This window comes from Musa acuminata, chromosome BXJ1-4, assembly GCF_036884655.1.
Source record: "Musa acuminata AAA Group cultivar baxijiao chromosome BXJ1-4, Cavendish_Baxijiao_AAA, whole genome shotgun sequence".
Classification (NCBI taxonomy): Eukaryota; Viridiplantae; Streptophyta; class Magnoliopsida; order Zingiberales; family Musaceae; genus Musa; species Musa acuminata.
The window spans coordinates 35,275,096-35,288,805 of record NC_088330.1 but is presented as its reverse complement, the minus strand read 5'-3'; the positions used below and the strand labels follow the sequence as shown (position 1 = coordinate 35,288,805).

The following is a 13,710-nucleotide window of genomic DNA, read 5'->3' as shown; positions in this document are numbered from 1 at the left end:
ATCAGCCACGTGCGCATCGGTGGCTCCGCGAAAGGCCTCCATAGAACCGTTCATCCCACCGTAACTTTTCATCTCGACCGTTCGCGTTGGCGAACCCAAAATGGATGGACGGTTCCGATGAGGCCATCAAAGGTACCTGCGCGGTAGCTTGGGGCGTCCGCTCACCGCCCACGTGGTGCGGCGACGAAAGTTCTTCTGACCTCCCAAACGTTGATCGGGTTGCGTAGTCAACGATGAAGACTAGAATTCCGCGCCGATTAGCCGGACTTTCACGGGTGAGTCACCCCTGCAACCCTCGTTTTCACGGGATGCAGTTTGCGTTCAAGTCTGTGCAACGGTGCAAATATGGGAAATCCCAGTTGGCTTGCCCATTTGGCTTCACAGGGTTGAATGGCCTGACACTGTCTTCTCCATCTCTCTTGGATTCTTCTTCTATTCCAAGGTTGACGAGAGTATTCTGATACAGCCACGAATGATTCGAGTATGAGTGCCATGAGAGTTCCTGTCATGCTCATCCTGTGGAACTGAGAAGGTATGGAAGCATAATACCCACAGACACAAGGAATGCATGAGTGGTCAAAAACGAGAGTAGAAAGTACATATTATTCTAGAAGATGTTTGATTCCAATAAGACAACAAACAAGGATGAATTGACCGTCACAAATAATGAATCATCTTCACAAAATACAATGAATGAGAAAAGAAAAGGAAAAACAAAAAAAGGGGCCAAAAAGCAGCACAGGTTGACTGGAAAGCACTAAGAATGGAAGGGAGAAAGGATCTTGAGGGAGCTGCAGCATTCTTCATCCTTGGTCTGGCATTATGCTAACCTGATCAAGTTTTGCTATTAGTGCATCAATAATTACATAATTTACCTAAGAAGTTTACACATCCTCTCTTAAGTAGTTATGAGAGATCATGAGGTGAATACAATCATTAATTTAGTAATGGCATTTAACATTTCTGTTTGCTATTAGTATCTTATCATCATTCATTTTAAGTATAAAACATCTATTTTTTTCAATTGAGTTTTGCTATTAGTGCATCAACAATTACATATAATTTATCTAACAAGTTTATACAGCCAATCATAAGCATTTATGAGAGATCTTTTTTTTTGGTAGGGTACTTTCTTTGGTAGGGTACATTTATGAGAGATCATGAGTCAGATACAATCATGAAGTCAGTAATGGCATTAAATATTGGCATTAGTACCTATCATCATTCATCTTAAAGCATACAAATAGATAACTTTTCTTTAGTTGAGATCACAAATAACAGTACAACTTACATAAACAAGACATGCACTGGTGTAAATAGAGAATTGTAAGAGCCATTTCCAGGGGATCGACTAATTCATGAAAAAAAAAAGAATTGAATGGACTGAAATAAAGAACAATGAACTATTAATTCCACGAAGCTAGTGAAAACATAACATCATTAACAACAGGAGCACATCTTGTAGGCCAGACTGCCTTCAGGTTTGCGTGTCCCAAAATTAGATCAAGATGGTTCTATAGGAATTTGTTCTTCTCTTAGATTTAAGGGCTAAACATCATGGTGGGCTGGTAAAATAGCCTACACCAACTTACATGATCGAAGATGTCAGGCGGATACAAAAGAGTTATGTGGATAGAGGCAGTAAGATTCATAAACAGAAGAACATTCGGATTATGGGTTGATTTCCATACCAAAATCGATTAAGAAACAATAAATTGAAAAGAAAACGGAGGCTTGTCATAATCTTGAGATGTAAACAGCTGTGCTTCCTTTTCTTTTCAAGCAAAGCTTATCCTTATGCATGGTAATAATATATTTGCTCATTTCGATTGGATTAGTTAAAAAGACCATCACGGGAAAGCAAAAAAATGAAAAAAAAAAAAAAAAAGTGGCTTTATGATGAATTTCATTAAGAGAAAACATCATTGACGACTTGAATAGCCCGATGTGGTCCGAACATGTATACGTATGATTATCCGAAGTGTTTCTAAAGTGAAAGCATCATGCTCCCGAGATGCTATTTGTATAAAGACCGAGGTCAAGAAATGTTTCTCAACCTGATCCCTCCGACGTTCAAGTTAGTTATCCGATTTATATGAGTATAGACACGAGTAGTTAAAAGAAGTTTTTTTTTTTTCTTTTTCAATGTTAAAGACGAGCTTTTATATTTGATCGTAAAAAGCACTAAAGAAACTTACAATTATTTCTCTTATTAACAAGTTATCTTTCTCATCATTAATGATGGGAATAAAGTTTGTGATTGTTTTCTCGTCATAAATGATAAGAAGAAAGTTTTATTTTATCCTCCCTCATTCGGCACTATATGATGGTAACATCATATGATTAACCATTAGTATATCCCTTGTCTTAGCCTACAAGCAAAGATAATGGGCACTATTAGAATCACAAAGGTAGATGACAATCGGTTATGCAACCACGAGCGATTAACTCAAGTGATCGTATTGTTGTTGGTCTTTGTGTGCACCACTCAAGTTAACTGCCTACTTATCTCTGTAACTCCAACAACACCCATTACCTCTACTTATAGGCTAAAAGATATACTAATGACTAATCATTCGATATATCACTGTCACATGGTGCCTAACGAGGGAGGATAAGACGAAGCTTCATTCTTGTCATTTATGACGAGAAAACAATCAGAAGCTTCATTCTCATTTATTAATGACGAAAAAGACAATCAAATCTTTTTTTTGTTATTTATAAAGAGAAAGACAATCATAAAGTTTTTTCGTGACCAATATAAAAGCTCATATTTAACACAGAAAAAGAAAAAAAAAACTTCTCTTGGCTACTTGTATCCATGCTTATATACCTTAGATTACTAATTTGAACATCAGAAAGATTGAACCAAGAAGCCAATCTCGATTTCAGTCTTGGTGGTACCTCAAGAACACGACACTTCAACCTCGAAACCACTTCGGACAATTCTGCATATATATATATATATATAAGTTAAGACTATGTTAGGCTAATCAAGATATTAATAATATTTTTCCTATTTTCCCCAAACAATCTCGTACGAAGCTTTTCTTATTGGCGAAAGCTAATCTGTCATCCCTGACCTAAAGCATGACGGCAATATTTCATTCGTTTTGGTTGGCTACTCGATGGATTTCTAACCCTTCGATCATCGAATCTGGTTACCGACAATGCTCGTTTTCTTGCCAAAGATCAACTCCGATTCAGCATAAACTGTGGCGAAATCTCGTGTACGGTACGCATCAAAGTCGTAAGTATCCAAAACGTATAAAAGGCAGCAACTGATGTAACAGAGCAAGAAACAGAATCACCTTACCAGAGGATAATCGAGAGGATTTGAGGGCGTGAAGAGATCGGAGTTCTTTCTCCTTATTCTTGGTTGATGCTCGCTCCGCAGACCGAGAGGAGGGAAGCGGCGAACAAGAAGAGGGAAGCGGCGAACAAGCGGACGGATGGACCAGTCTTCAGATCTATTAAGAGGAAATCACCAGAGGAATCAAATGCTGCAGCAGAATCGCTTATATCCGCTTTTTTGATGTGGATATATGATGGATATATCTTCAGCTCGACGCCTGCCAAGTCATGGAAGATTGGATTACCCTTATCGACGCTAACAAGTATAAGAACATTTAAGCACAAAAAATTAAACAGGAATAGCTAATCCAATTCATAAGATCACATCCGCTATAACAACAACATGCTGAAAATGAGAAATGAATTCTCCTAATCCAAATCACAAAATCTCTCTGCAAAAGTCCTACACAAACACAATCTCTGACCGCGGCATTTTAAGTTCATCCAACAATGCATGAACTAAATGCAAAAGTTTCTGGAGAATGTGCTCGAGTACTCTCTTTTACTTGAAGAGATTAGGGCGGGAGGTCTTGAAAGTGGTCTTCAACTTTCTGGTAGGGGGCCTGACTTTCTTGAAGAGGGGGAATTTGATTTTAGAATCATGGAATTGCTTCGTGCTCTCACGCTTGCAGAGTTTGGAAGGAATGGTGGCAGTCCTGATAATCTGGATGCAATGGCACCTGACTCGGTGGCGGGATGCCATCTCGTGGTACATCTGCTCCACGGCACCGTTCAGTGTAGTATCCCTGTACTCTTTGTACATGTTGTGGTAACCTGTTCGGCTTTGGTACCGCAGCCAGATGCCATAATTCTTGATCTTTGTTGGCTTCCTCTCAAATATCTGCCAAAATTTAGCTCCAGATTTAGCTTGTACATCAAAGAAACGATATCATGTACTATGAAGAACTGCTTTGGCTCTGTAGACTGCCTGGGGAAACTGTGTTACAGACTGAATGGCTGCTAAAGGGCATGGATGAGACTGACAGACTACAATTTATGGGGTCAATTCATGACGTTGATAAAATGTTGAAATCAGTAAAGTCATGGGGTCAATTGACTTTGTAAACCCTATAATTTTTAGAGATCAAATTGTTTGATGGAAATCTATGTTGTAAGTAAAAGACAATACATATCCTGAATATCTTAAGCACTAGCATGCCTATATATGTTTGACATCAGAATTTCTTTCGATTACTTTACATGAACATATACAAAAGTTTATTGTTGTTAGTTGATATCCCATGTAATCAATATACACTTTATAAACATTTCGATTATACAGGTATCCGACTTGGGCTCTTGAGCTAGTCACCACCTAGGACCACCCAGGTGGTTTGACAGCCTATGAACAAAAGAATAGGCTAAGGAGGATAAGACCTTTTAGAATCCTACAATATATAACACAACAATTAGGTCTTGACAGAGAAGAGAAGATTCCAGACAGCTACCTGCAAACCCTAGTTTTGATGTATGACTAGACTAACATTTATTGGGACAGTATGAAAAACTTGATACAACTCGCACTATAAGCACAAGTCACAGAGTTTGCCATAGATTCTTCAGGGAAAAAAGGTCAGATTTATAAAAGTACTCACCATAAGAATATGGATAGCATGTCAAGTATTTGATTTGTATGTGATTTACAATCCATTCCTATCTTATAAGTGCTTGTTTTTGTAGGCATAAACCATGCATGTTTCATTCACTAGTCCTGACAAAGATGATACCCTAGTAACAACTGTTTGTGATGTGTACCATGTAGACCATATTAGCAACCTACTATGCATCCCAGTGTATATTTGGTCTAACACAGGCATGCATCGAGTATAGAGGTAACAATGTAATGAATGACAGGGCCCTTGGATCCCACCATCACTCATGGGGATCCTAGTAATCCATCCATGTGCATGATGAGCCAGCCCTGACAAGGACAAATTGGGGTTTAATTATAAAATGCCCTGATCAGACAAATATAGGTTAAGGTGATGTTTAACATATCAAGTTGTTGTGATGTTTCAACTTTTAAATTCATATTCACCAATATTCATATATATAGCTTGTTGTTTAGACTAGTCAAGCAAGAAATGCCAATAATTTTTAAGGTGATAGAAGATTCGCCAATAGAACTAAACATCATGGCATTTGAAAATTAACTATACAAAATTTACCTAAATAAATTTCTGCATCCATGCAAACTCAAATGTGGTCACAAAAATGGAAATATCGTATATCCACACTTGCATATTTATAATGCCAACCACTACTTTGGAAATCCAGACATGGATATGAATATGGATTGGATACCATGCATATCAATGTAAGCAGAAAGCCTTACATCTAATAAAATCCAAAACTAATTCAACCAGAAAGAGTACATCCAAGGAAGACTAATGTATACATAGGTAACTGGGTTTAAATGGATTAGATCAGGTTGGATGGGAGCCAATATATAGATATTTAGGAAGAACAAGTCAATCAGCTACAGCCAATTGATACTTGATCAACGGGTCCAATCGAAAAGTCCATTTAGTTTCAACCAAAACAACGAATAGAAAAGGTATAACACCTAAATATAGTTACAGATTGGAAGTGAACAAATACTTGGACAAATACTATCACTATCATTAACTTGTGGGTCTGTGGTTCGGCTCAACAAGTTAATGGTCAATTAGGGTCATGAAAATGGTGTCAAAGCATGGTTTAAGCCCTGTAGGCATTACGACCATTCTTGATGTATTGTAGGCAAAATGGAGCTTCTCAGAGGTGTGAAGGGAAATGATGCTCCTGTATGTAAGATTGGTTGTAGACACAACCCAACTGCCCCATGCACCTTGAGTGTTCCTCGGGCTAACCAGTAAATTGAACCTCCCCCGATCGACCACTATGAGCCCAAGAAAACCTAGTCCTCTTCAGCCCCAAAGGAAGATTATGTTTCAGCTAAGCCAATCACATCGCACCCGTCAAGCGACACTAAAGCCATGAATGCTTCTCAACTCATCCACGGAGTTCTTAATGTTGTGAGGGATCATATTCAACCGTTGCCACCACCACAGTACACTGCAATACATGTCGGAGTTACTCATGGAGGTAACTCAAGATTGGAGTTACCCATGGTGGTAACTCAAGGCTCCGATGGCAGACCAGATCCACTGCTTGCTGAACTTTAGATTCACGGAGTGGAGAAAACCTTTGAAGTCATCAAGAAGGAAAAAAGAAGATATCTTTCCTCCAATAATCAGGAAAGCATATTTCTACATATCTTTTTGGTTCGAAACCCCATCAACTAGAGTTGTTCTCTTTCTTGTTCCCCTTCTTCAATGTTTTTCTTTTTTTTTATCTTTCAATTTTCAAAATTAAAGACAATGATGGAATTGTCTGAGTGCTATTTTCTTGTTACTTAGACAATGTGGCCTCATTCCTATTTATTTGTTGTTCCATTTTGATGTTGATAATACAAAATCAAGATACTAATCATATGTCAACCTAATCTCAACCACACGACTAACAATTTTTAATTCCATAGACACTCATTTTGACAACAAATTAAAAAGTAAATAACTTCATCAAACCAGGCATAGACATGGACCATGTAATTGGCTTTTATATGCAGAAACACAATATTACTTCTTTACATGCTGTACTACTATAAACGAAGATGTCATTGATAAGATTTAGTTCCTTATTTGCTTAATGCATTTCATTCATCATATACCATCATTGGTGAGCTATATCTCAACAATTTGTTAGCATACTAATGATTCCAATAATCTCTGACAAACATACGTTTCCATTTATCTTTAGTAAGGCTATCAAGCATCAACCTAAATATCCATTTAGTATCAATAATTAATAATTATATCTATATCTAATAGGTGAGATTAGCTATCAAAGTTTAACAAGAAAACTTAGTTTCTGGTCGATGACATACAGGACATACAAAGGAGAAACCAAACCCATGACATTCCTTGAGAAAAAGGGACCAAATAAGACGAAAAAAAACCACATTAATAGCAAGAACTTGGCCATTACTTTTCTTCACTTTCTTCAGCTTCCTTAAAAAGTACCTGAAATCCTCAAGGCACATCGGAAGATAAAACAATTAATAACAACGAGCAAACGTGTTGAAAAAGAAGCCAACATATATGCTATAGAACACAGATCCAAAAGATAGGATCCAACATAAAATTACCAGAACTTGGATTTAGCTCTGACTTCATTCGTAGTCCACAGCTTCATACGGTAAATCTTGGGGTGCTCCACCGCCGCCGTTGGAAGAGCTCTACCCACCACCTGATACTGATGAAACTGCCACCATCCGCCGTCATCAACAAGGATCAGATGCAACAATCTAAAGCGAAGTACGCGAAGAGCTAACAAGTCGAATAGGACTCTTGTAGGCGAAAAGGGAGTCGATCGACAAATAGACAGTTTCGAAGATTCAGATCGAGATTACCCTAAAGATGGCCATGGATCCTGAGACCTCCAACGCCGCCCCCGCCGGACCATCCCCGATAACTCTCTTCCAGAGGAGCAATCGGAAACCCTAACAGCGAGAGAGTCTACATCTTGCCCTTGTCCAATATATCCCGAGCAGGTAGCCCAATTACGAAAATGTCACGCAGCTATTGGGTTCCACCGTGTTGGTGTATAGATGGGTCGGATGTAAATGCAACCACCAAATACGGATCCAATTTTTTAGGATCGGCCGCTTGGCATCCACACCAACAATTATCGGGGCGAGATTGGCTTAATTATAGATCGTTTTTATGGGGCTTTAAGTCGACTTTAGCTTCCAATCTCCAGTCTTTAGTCTGATGTGAAAGTGGTAAAGGAGCTCACCAATGAATTCAGTCTCTTGCACTTAAATCTCGTCTACTTCAGTAACGGGTCGGATTTAAACATAACCACCAAACATGGATCCAACTTTTTAGGATCGGCTGCCTAATATCAACACCAACACTAAACGAGGCGAGCTCGAGCTTATTATAGAACGTCTTATGTGGCTTTAAGTCGACTTTAGTATCTAATCTCCAGTCTATAGTCTGATGTGAAAGTGGAAAAGAATAGGTCATCAATGAAATGAATTCATTCTCTTGCAACTAAGTTCAATGAAATCTAGAGAATGAATTCATTCTCTTGCACTTGAATCAATGACTTTGGCAACAGCTGATCGATGCGTACTTACATCTCTTCCACTGATCAAACCATTTGTTATGACGCAAGTGATGAGAAATGGGGCAAAAATTAGTGGAGCATTTGACATAGATGATCTCAGCAGATAAACTACGTTATTATGATCTAACACAAGTTCAGGGAAACAAGCAGAGGCTTGCTAAGCCTTTCGATTCCATAGAGCTTAAAAGCAAATTTAAACTAGAACATGAACAAGCCAGCGGAAACAACACATGCGAGATTAAAATGATTCGTACACATCAAAAGAGAGAAAATCGTCGAAAGATGCATACAAGGAAACGAGGGGTCTCACTTCATGGTTGCAAAGCAAGCACGCAGCGGAGGCAACCACCTTCGTGCATGAGATCAAAGGCCTTGTTGATGTCTTCGAGTGTCATGGTGTGGGTGATGTACTCGTCAACCTTGATTTCCTGTAGCATTTGTGGAGTTGAAATGCCAATTGATGTCATGTTTAATTACTCCTTTTACATCACAGTTGAAGGCAGATACCTTGTTCATGTACTTGTCGACGAGCCAAGGAACTTGGGAGCGACTCTTGAAGCCACCGAATGCAGTTCCCTTCCAAACGCGTCCGGTCACAAGCTGGAAAGGCCGCGTGCTTATCTCCTGACCAGAAGCTGCCACGCCTACGATAACTGATGTGCCCCAACCCTGTAATGATAAGGTAGAGATGTGAGAATGAAGATGTTTAGATTGCAATAGAGGACTCATGATACATGCAGAAATTTTGGGAAAACATGAGGAAATTTTTTTATTCTAGACTATCTAATAAATTTTTGATTCTAGACCTGTAATTTTTTCATTCATGAAAAAGATATAAGTAGTCGTGGCAGTATTCTTAAGAAAATATACCAATGGGAAGAACTCATTGCATCAGTGACTGCAACTGGACCACAAACACAAAAGAATGCAGTCTATTTCTATTTGGACCAAAATTACAGATCTTATACTCATTTTCCGGTTTTGGAAAAATAAAATATCCAGTTAAATCCAAGGCTCAAAGATAAAGTTCTTGAAAGAAATATTACTTTTTGAAGCATTGTATGAAAAACACCGAAAATATTACCTTGTGACAACATTCAAGAGCAGCTCTCATGACAGAGACGTTTCCAATGCACTCGAAACTATAATCAACACCACCATCCGTAAGGTCAACAATGACCTGCTGTATTGGTTTATCATGGTCTTTTGGGTTCACAAATTCATTAACGCCAAATTTCTTTGCTGCAAACAATTAAATAGAAGAGTTGAACTATGAAAAGGAACAAACCAGGAACATTTTAGTCTTACTGAAAGTTTTTAACTCAAAATGCAAATATAACATGACCTTAAAGATGAAACTGGCATTCTAGTGGTTCTCTATCAATTTATTTTCAGAATAAATGAATCTTAGAATGATTTGAATGATCATTTGTTGTTTCAATCTAAGAGATAAAGGATACTTTGGTTATTCCAAGAGAGGTAACACCAAAAAGGAACACATTTCACTTAAAAACCTTAAGAACTTTGACAATTACTCTGAAATAAATCATAGTGAACCAAGCTCACTGCCCTCCCATTGGACCTTCAGGTTTGGCAGAAGTCTCTTCCACTAAGCTACTCTGGCTATCAATGGTTAACCAAATTTAGAAGGTTGACTTAGGTCAACTTATGGTCAACTGTTAGAGCCGCCACAAAATCTTCACAAATATGGATGATAACAAATAGCTGACCCCTTCAACATAGAATATGTTTCATACCCTCAAACTTCATAATGCATAATAGTAGCTTTTCAATAGAAACAATATCTATGTAACTCCCCGCTGAAACTCCTCCCAGCAGGCATTCAACACAATCTACAAGAACGCCAAGCACCTAACAAGAAGATCAATGTGAAAAATTATAAATGTGGCAATGTTCGATGTGAATGTCTTTCATCGGAACAAGCGTAGTGATTGATGTTTATAAATCCAAACAAATATCAGTATCGAAACATATAACTAAATACCAACAAATATATGCTCAATCACTTTTTTTATTGCTTTATTTAATGATAGCAGACTGTATAGGTCAATACCATCTGGCATATCAGTACCATATTGGCCTGATAGGTTATGGAACTGGTTTCGGAAGGGTAATTAAATCCTTGCTTCTGACTGCTAAGAGACAAAAGTACATCTATTCAGATCCTACACAACTAGATGATGAACAACATATAAAATGATTGGCAGAAAACTGAACCCACGCATACAACATTATCACAAAACTAAGAATGTGTTTTAAAGGAGATAATGAATACCAATATCAAACTTTTTGCTGTCAATATCAACACCAATGATTCGTGAAGCGCCTGCTGTTTTTGCTCCTTCGGCGACCTATGAGAAAAACTTATAACTTGTTTGGGTTCTATTTAAATGAATCCGAGGGTAATTTGAATAACTTACTGCAAGCCCAACAGTGCCAAGGCCAAAAATTGCAACATTGGAACCAGCTTCCACTTTTGCTGTATTCCATACAGCTCCAAGACCTGAAAAATTTGAACAGAATAATCACAAACTAAAACTAAATTAAGGAAAAAGATGTGAAGCTAGAAAAGAAACAAACAAGAGTGACAAGCCCAGCTCCTTGGGCAGGGAACTGGAAGCAACAAAATTGGGAAAGTGATGCCATTTGCATGATTAATAGCTTGCTATAAAATTTGTTTTCCTTAAGCAACATAAACACAAAGATAATAGTCCTAAAGCATGCCGCCAGGTAGCTTATGTGAGAGCATATCAATGGTCAAGATTGCAAGTCCTGGAATACTAAAGCATGCATGCTAAGAAAACAACAGGTGGAAACAATAAAATTTTCAGTTGAGAAAATTTCAGCTGTCAAACATTCAAGTCAAATTTGCAGAAAACAAATCTAAATAATGAAGTAATTATTCTGAATTTGCAATATATAGTACTGTTACAGTTCACAAAAATTACCAGTAGGGACACCACAGCCAAGCAAGCAGACCTTCTCGAGAGGTGCCTGTGGATGAATTTTAGCAACACTAACATCATGAACAACTGTATACTGACTGAAGGTTGATGTACCCATGAAATGGTAGATTGGCTTCCCATTCACAGAGAACCGACTCTTGCGATCATTCAACATAACACCAACTCCAGTAGCCAAACGAACTTTACCACATAGGTTTGTCTTTCCTGATTTGCAAAACTTGCACTCTCTGCATTCTGCTTGGTAACAAGGTATAACATGATCCCCAGGTTGAACTTCAGTTACCCCTTCTCCTACACTCTCAACAATTCTGAAAATGGAATGTACATAATAATTCCATAAAAAGCAGCTCTATCATTCTCTAACGAAAACATGACATCACTAAGCCATACCCCGCAGCCTCATGGCCAAGAATACAAGGAAAAAGACCTTCAGGATCCTGAAAAAGAAGAAGAGAAAAAGATGTCAGACAAGTTTTTAACTAGGTATAACCATGTGTAACAGAGATAAAGCACTTTAGCTAGGATATCATGCCTGGATGCTGAATATCCACAATATAAACACATTCTAGAAAGCTGATTCAGATGCAGTACAAGATGTAGTTTTGAATTTTGAATTCAAGGAGACACATCTTTGCACTTGATGATGAAGTCGAGTTGGCGAAGAGCCTTGAGGATTTTATAGAAGACCACTTAAGACAACAAACAGAACACAAATGAAACCCAACTTTCACAATGATCAAATCAGCAACCATAACAATGAGAGCACGTTTGACATCTTGGTTAGTAACATCCTAGATTGCTAGGCTCGTCATCAATTCTCTATAAAAAAAAACCAAGCTGTCCAATTAGAGCCCTCACCGTGTCTTCCTCAAAGCGAGATGGACCTCATGATCAATGATTTTTTTCTAGAAACAGGAAAAATAGTAAAATCCATGGAGGACAAATGTTTTCACTGAAAGAAACTAAATGCAAATAAAGAGAGACATGATAAAAAAGAAATGGAGGTGTTTCCACACTAAGCAATTTGATGTTTGCAAGAAAAGCTTGCACATATATAAACAGATTCGACTACTACTAGTCCCCTTATTCAATCAAACAAAACAAACCTTATGTTATTCTCTATTAAACTGTCTTTAACAGACACATTTCCTGACAAGTTCCATTACTCATCAGTTTTTTGGTTCCAATCAAAGAGATTCTTAGAGATCATAACTATTATGAGTGTATTCCACTGTGGCCACCGAGATCCTGTATTTGACGCTGTCAGATCCAGAAAAGCTTCTCAAAAGAAACACGACTTTAGATCCAGAAACAACAAACGATATAAACACAAGATCCAAAAAAGAACTGGTTCATGAAATTGCAGGTGGTAGAGGAGTTACCAATCAGATTCAGTAAAGCGATCCAAAGGATCATTACCTTGCCGCTCCAGGTATATGCGTCGGTGTGGCAGAGAGCGGTGAAGAGTATCTTGATCCGGACCTCGCCCGCCTGAGGCGGCGCCACCTGTACGTCCTCTATCACCAACGGCTTGTTCGCCTCCCACGCCACCGCGGCTATTCCCGTTTCGCACATCAAATCCGCACATAGGAAATCAGAAGAAACACAAAATCCGACGAACGATCACCGAAAAAAAAAATAAGAAGGATAAGATCTCTCTCTCCACTTTACCTTTGCAAGTGATGACCCGACCCTGCGTCGCCATTACGGAAGGAGAGGAGAGGAGGGATTAGTGCCCGAGGAGACGAGGGGGTTCTCTCCGAGTGAGAGGATAAGAAGAGGGTGAGATAAGGTCACGATACGGTGAGCGGTATCCGGGCCACAATGTAACCCTAATGGCAGCGCCATTTCGTTGAATCCCATCGCAGCAGGATGGCCGTCGCTCCTTAACCCGTCTTGTGGTTACCATACGGTCCGGTGATCCATACAGTTGCGCTCTCCACGTGTACGGGATCGATGGTCATGGATTCACGATCCATGCTCCCGAATCCACCGACAAACGAGAAAAAAGAATACATGCATCATTACACCATATTTTTTGAGATATATATATATATATATATATATGGTTTTCTACTATTTCAAAGATTTTTTATTTTTTAAAAAATAAATAATGAAGATGCGATTTGATTTCGATACTTTGCTACTTATCGGTTAAGCTATCTCATATCTTTAAAACGATGTTTTTTTCAAC

The 13,710-nt window shown here is 38.5% G+C and overlaps 2 protein-coding genes across 3 annotated transcripts; both read right to left on the bottom strand.

The window, feature by feature from the left end:
* Positions 1–3,643: 3,643 nt before the first annotated feature.
* LOC135658784 (large ribosomal subunit protein eL20-like) lies at positions 3,644–8,495 on the bottom strand. Of its 2 annotated transcripts, none has more exons than XM_065176234.1 (4): positions 7,808–8,495; positions 7,544–7,702; positions 7,355–7,418; positions 3,644–4,195 (listed from the first exon to the last, which is right to left on the bottom strand). In XM_065176234.1, exons 1-4 carry the CDS (start codon positions 7,858–7,860, stop codon positions 3,857–3,859), a joined length of 615 nt encoding a protein of 204 aa, XP_065032306.1. In that variant the 5' UTR covers positions 7,861–8,495; the 3' UTR covers positions 3,644–3,856. The 2 variants fall into 2 exon arrangements, with proteins under 2 accessions (XP_065032306.1, XP_065032307.1); XM_065176235.1 differs by having other exon boundaries at positions 7,544–7,659.
* A 130-nt stretch (positions 8,496–8,625) lies between these two features.
* LOC135658768 (alcohol dehydrogenase class-3) lies at positions 8,626–13,348 on the bottom strand. Its single transcript, XM_065176233.1, has 9 exons — positions 13,188–13,348; positions 12,936–13,072; positions 11,907–11,953; positions 11,499–11,824; positions 10,971–11,053; positions 10,826–10,901; positions 9,614–9,771; positions 9,037–9,198; positions 8,626–8,957 (listed from the first exon to the last, which is right to left on the bottom strand). Exons 1-9 carry the CDS (start codon positions 13,219–13,221, stop codon positions 8,841–8,843), a joined length of 1,140 nt encoding a protein of 379 aa, XP_065032305.1. The 5' UTR covers positions 13,222–13,348; the 3' UTR covers positions 8,626–8,840.
* Between the last annotated feature and the right edge of the window lie 362 nt (positions 13,349–13,710).

Coding starts and splice junctions, on each gene's coding strand:
- LOC135658784 (XM_065176234.1), bottom strand. CDS start 7,860: ATGGTCCGGCGGGGGCGGCGTTGGAGGTCTCAGGATCCATGGCCATCT. Junction 7,703..7,807: donor GATCCATGGCCATCTTTAGG/GTAATCTCGATC, acceptor ACTTCGCTTTAG/ATTGTTGCATCTGATCCTTG. Junction 7,419..7,543: donor AGAGCTAAATCCAAGTTCTG/GTAATTTTATGT, acceptor TGAGGATTTCAG/GTACTTTTTAAGGAAGCTGA.
- LOC135658768 (XM_065176233.1), bottom strand. CDS start 13,221: ATGGCGACGCAGGGTCGGGTCATCACTTGCAAAG. Junction 9,199..9,613: donor CTCTTGAATGTTGTCACAAG/GTAATATTTTCG, acceptor TTATCATTACAG/GGTTGGGGCACATCAGTTAT. Junction 8,958..9,036: donor TCGACAAGTACATGAACAAG/GTATCTGCCTTC, acceptor CAAATGCTACAG/GAAATCAAGGTTGACGAGTA.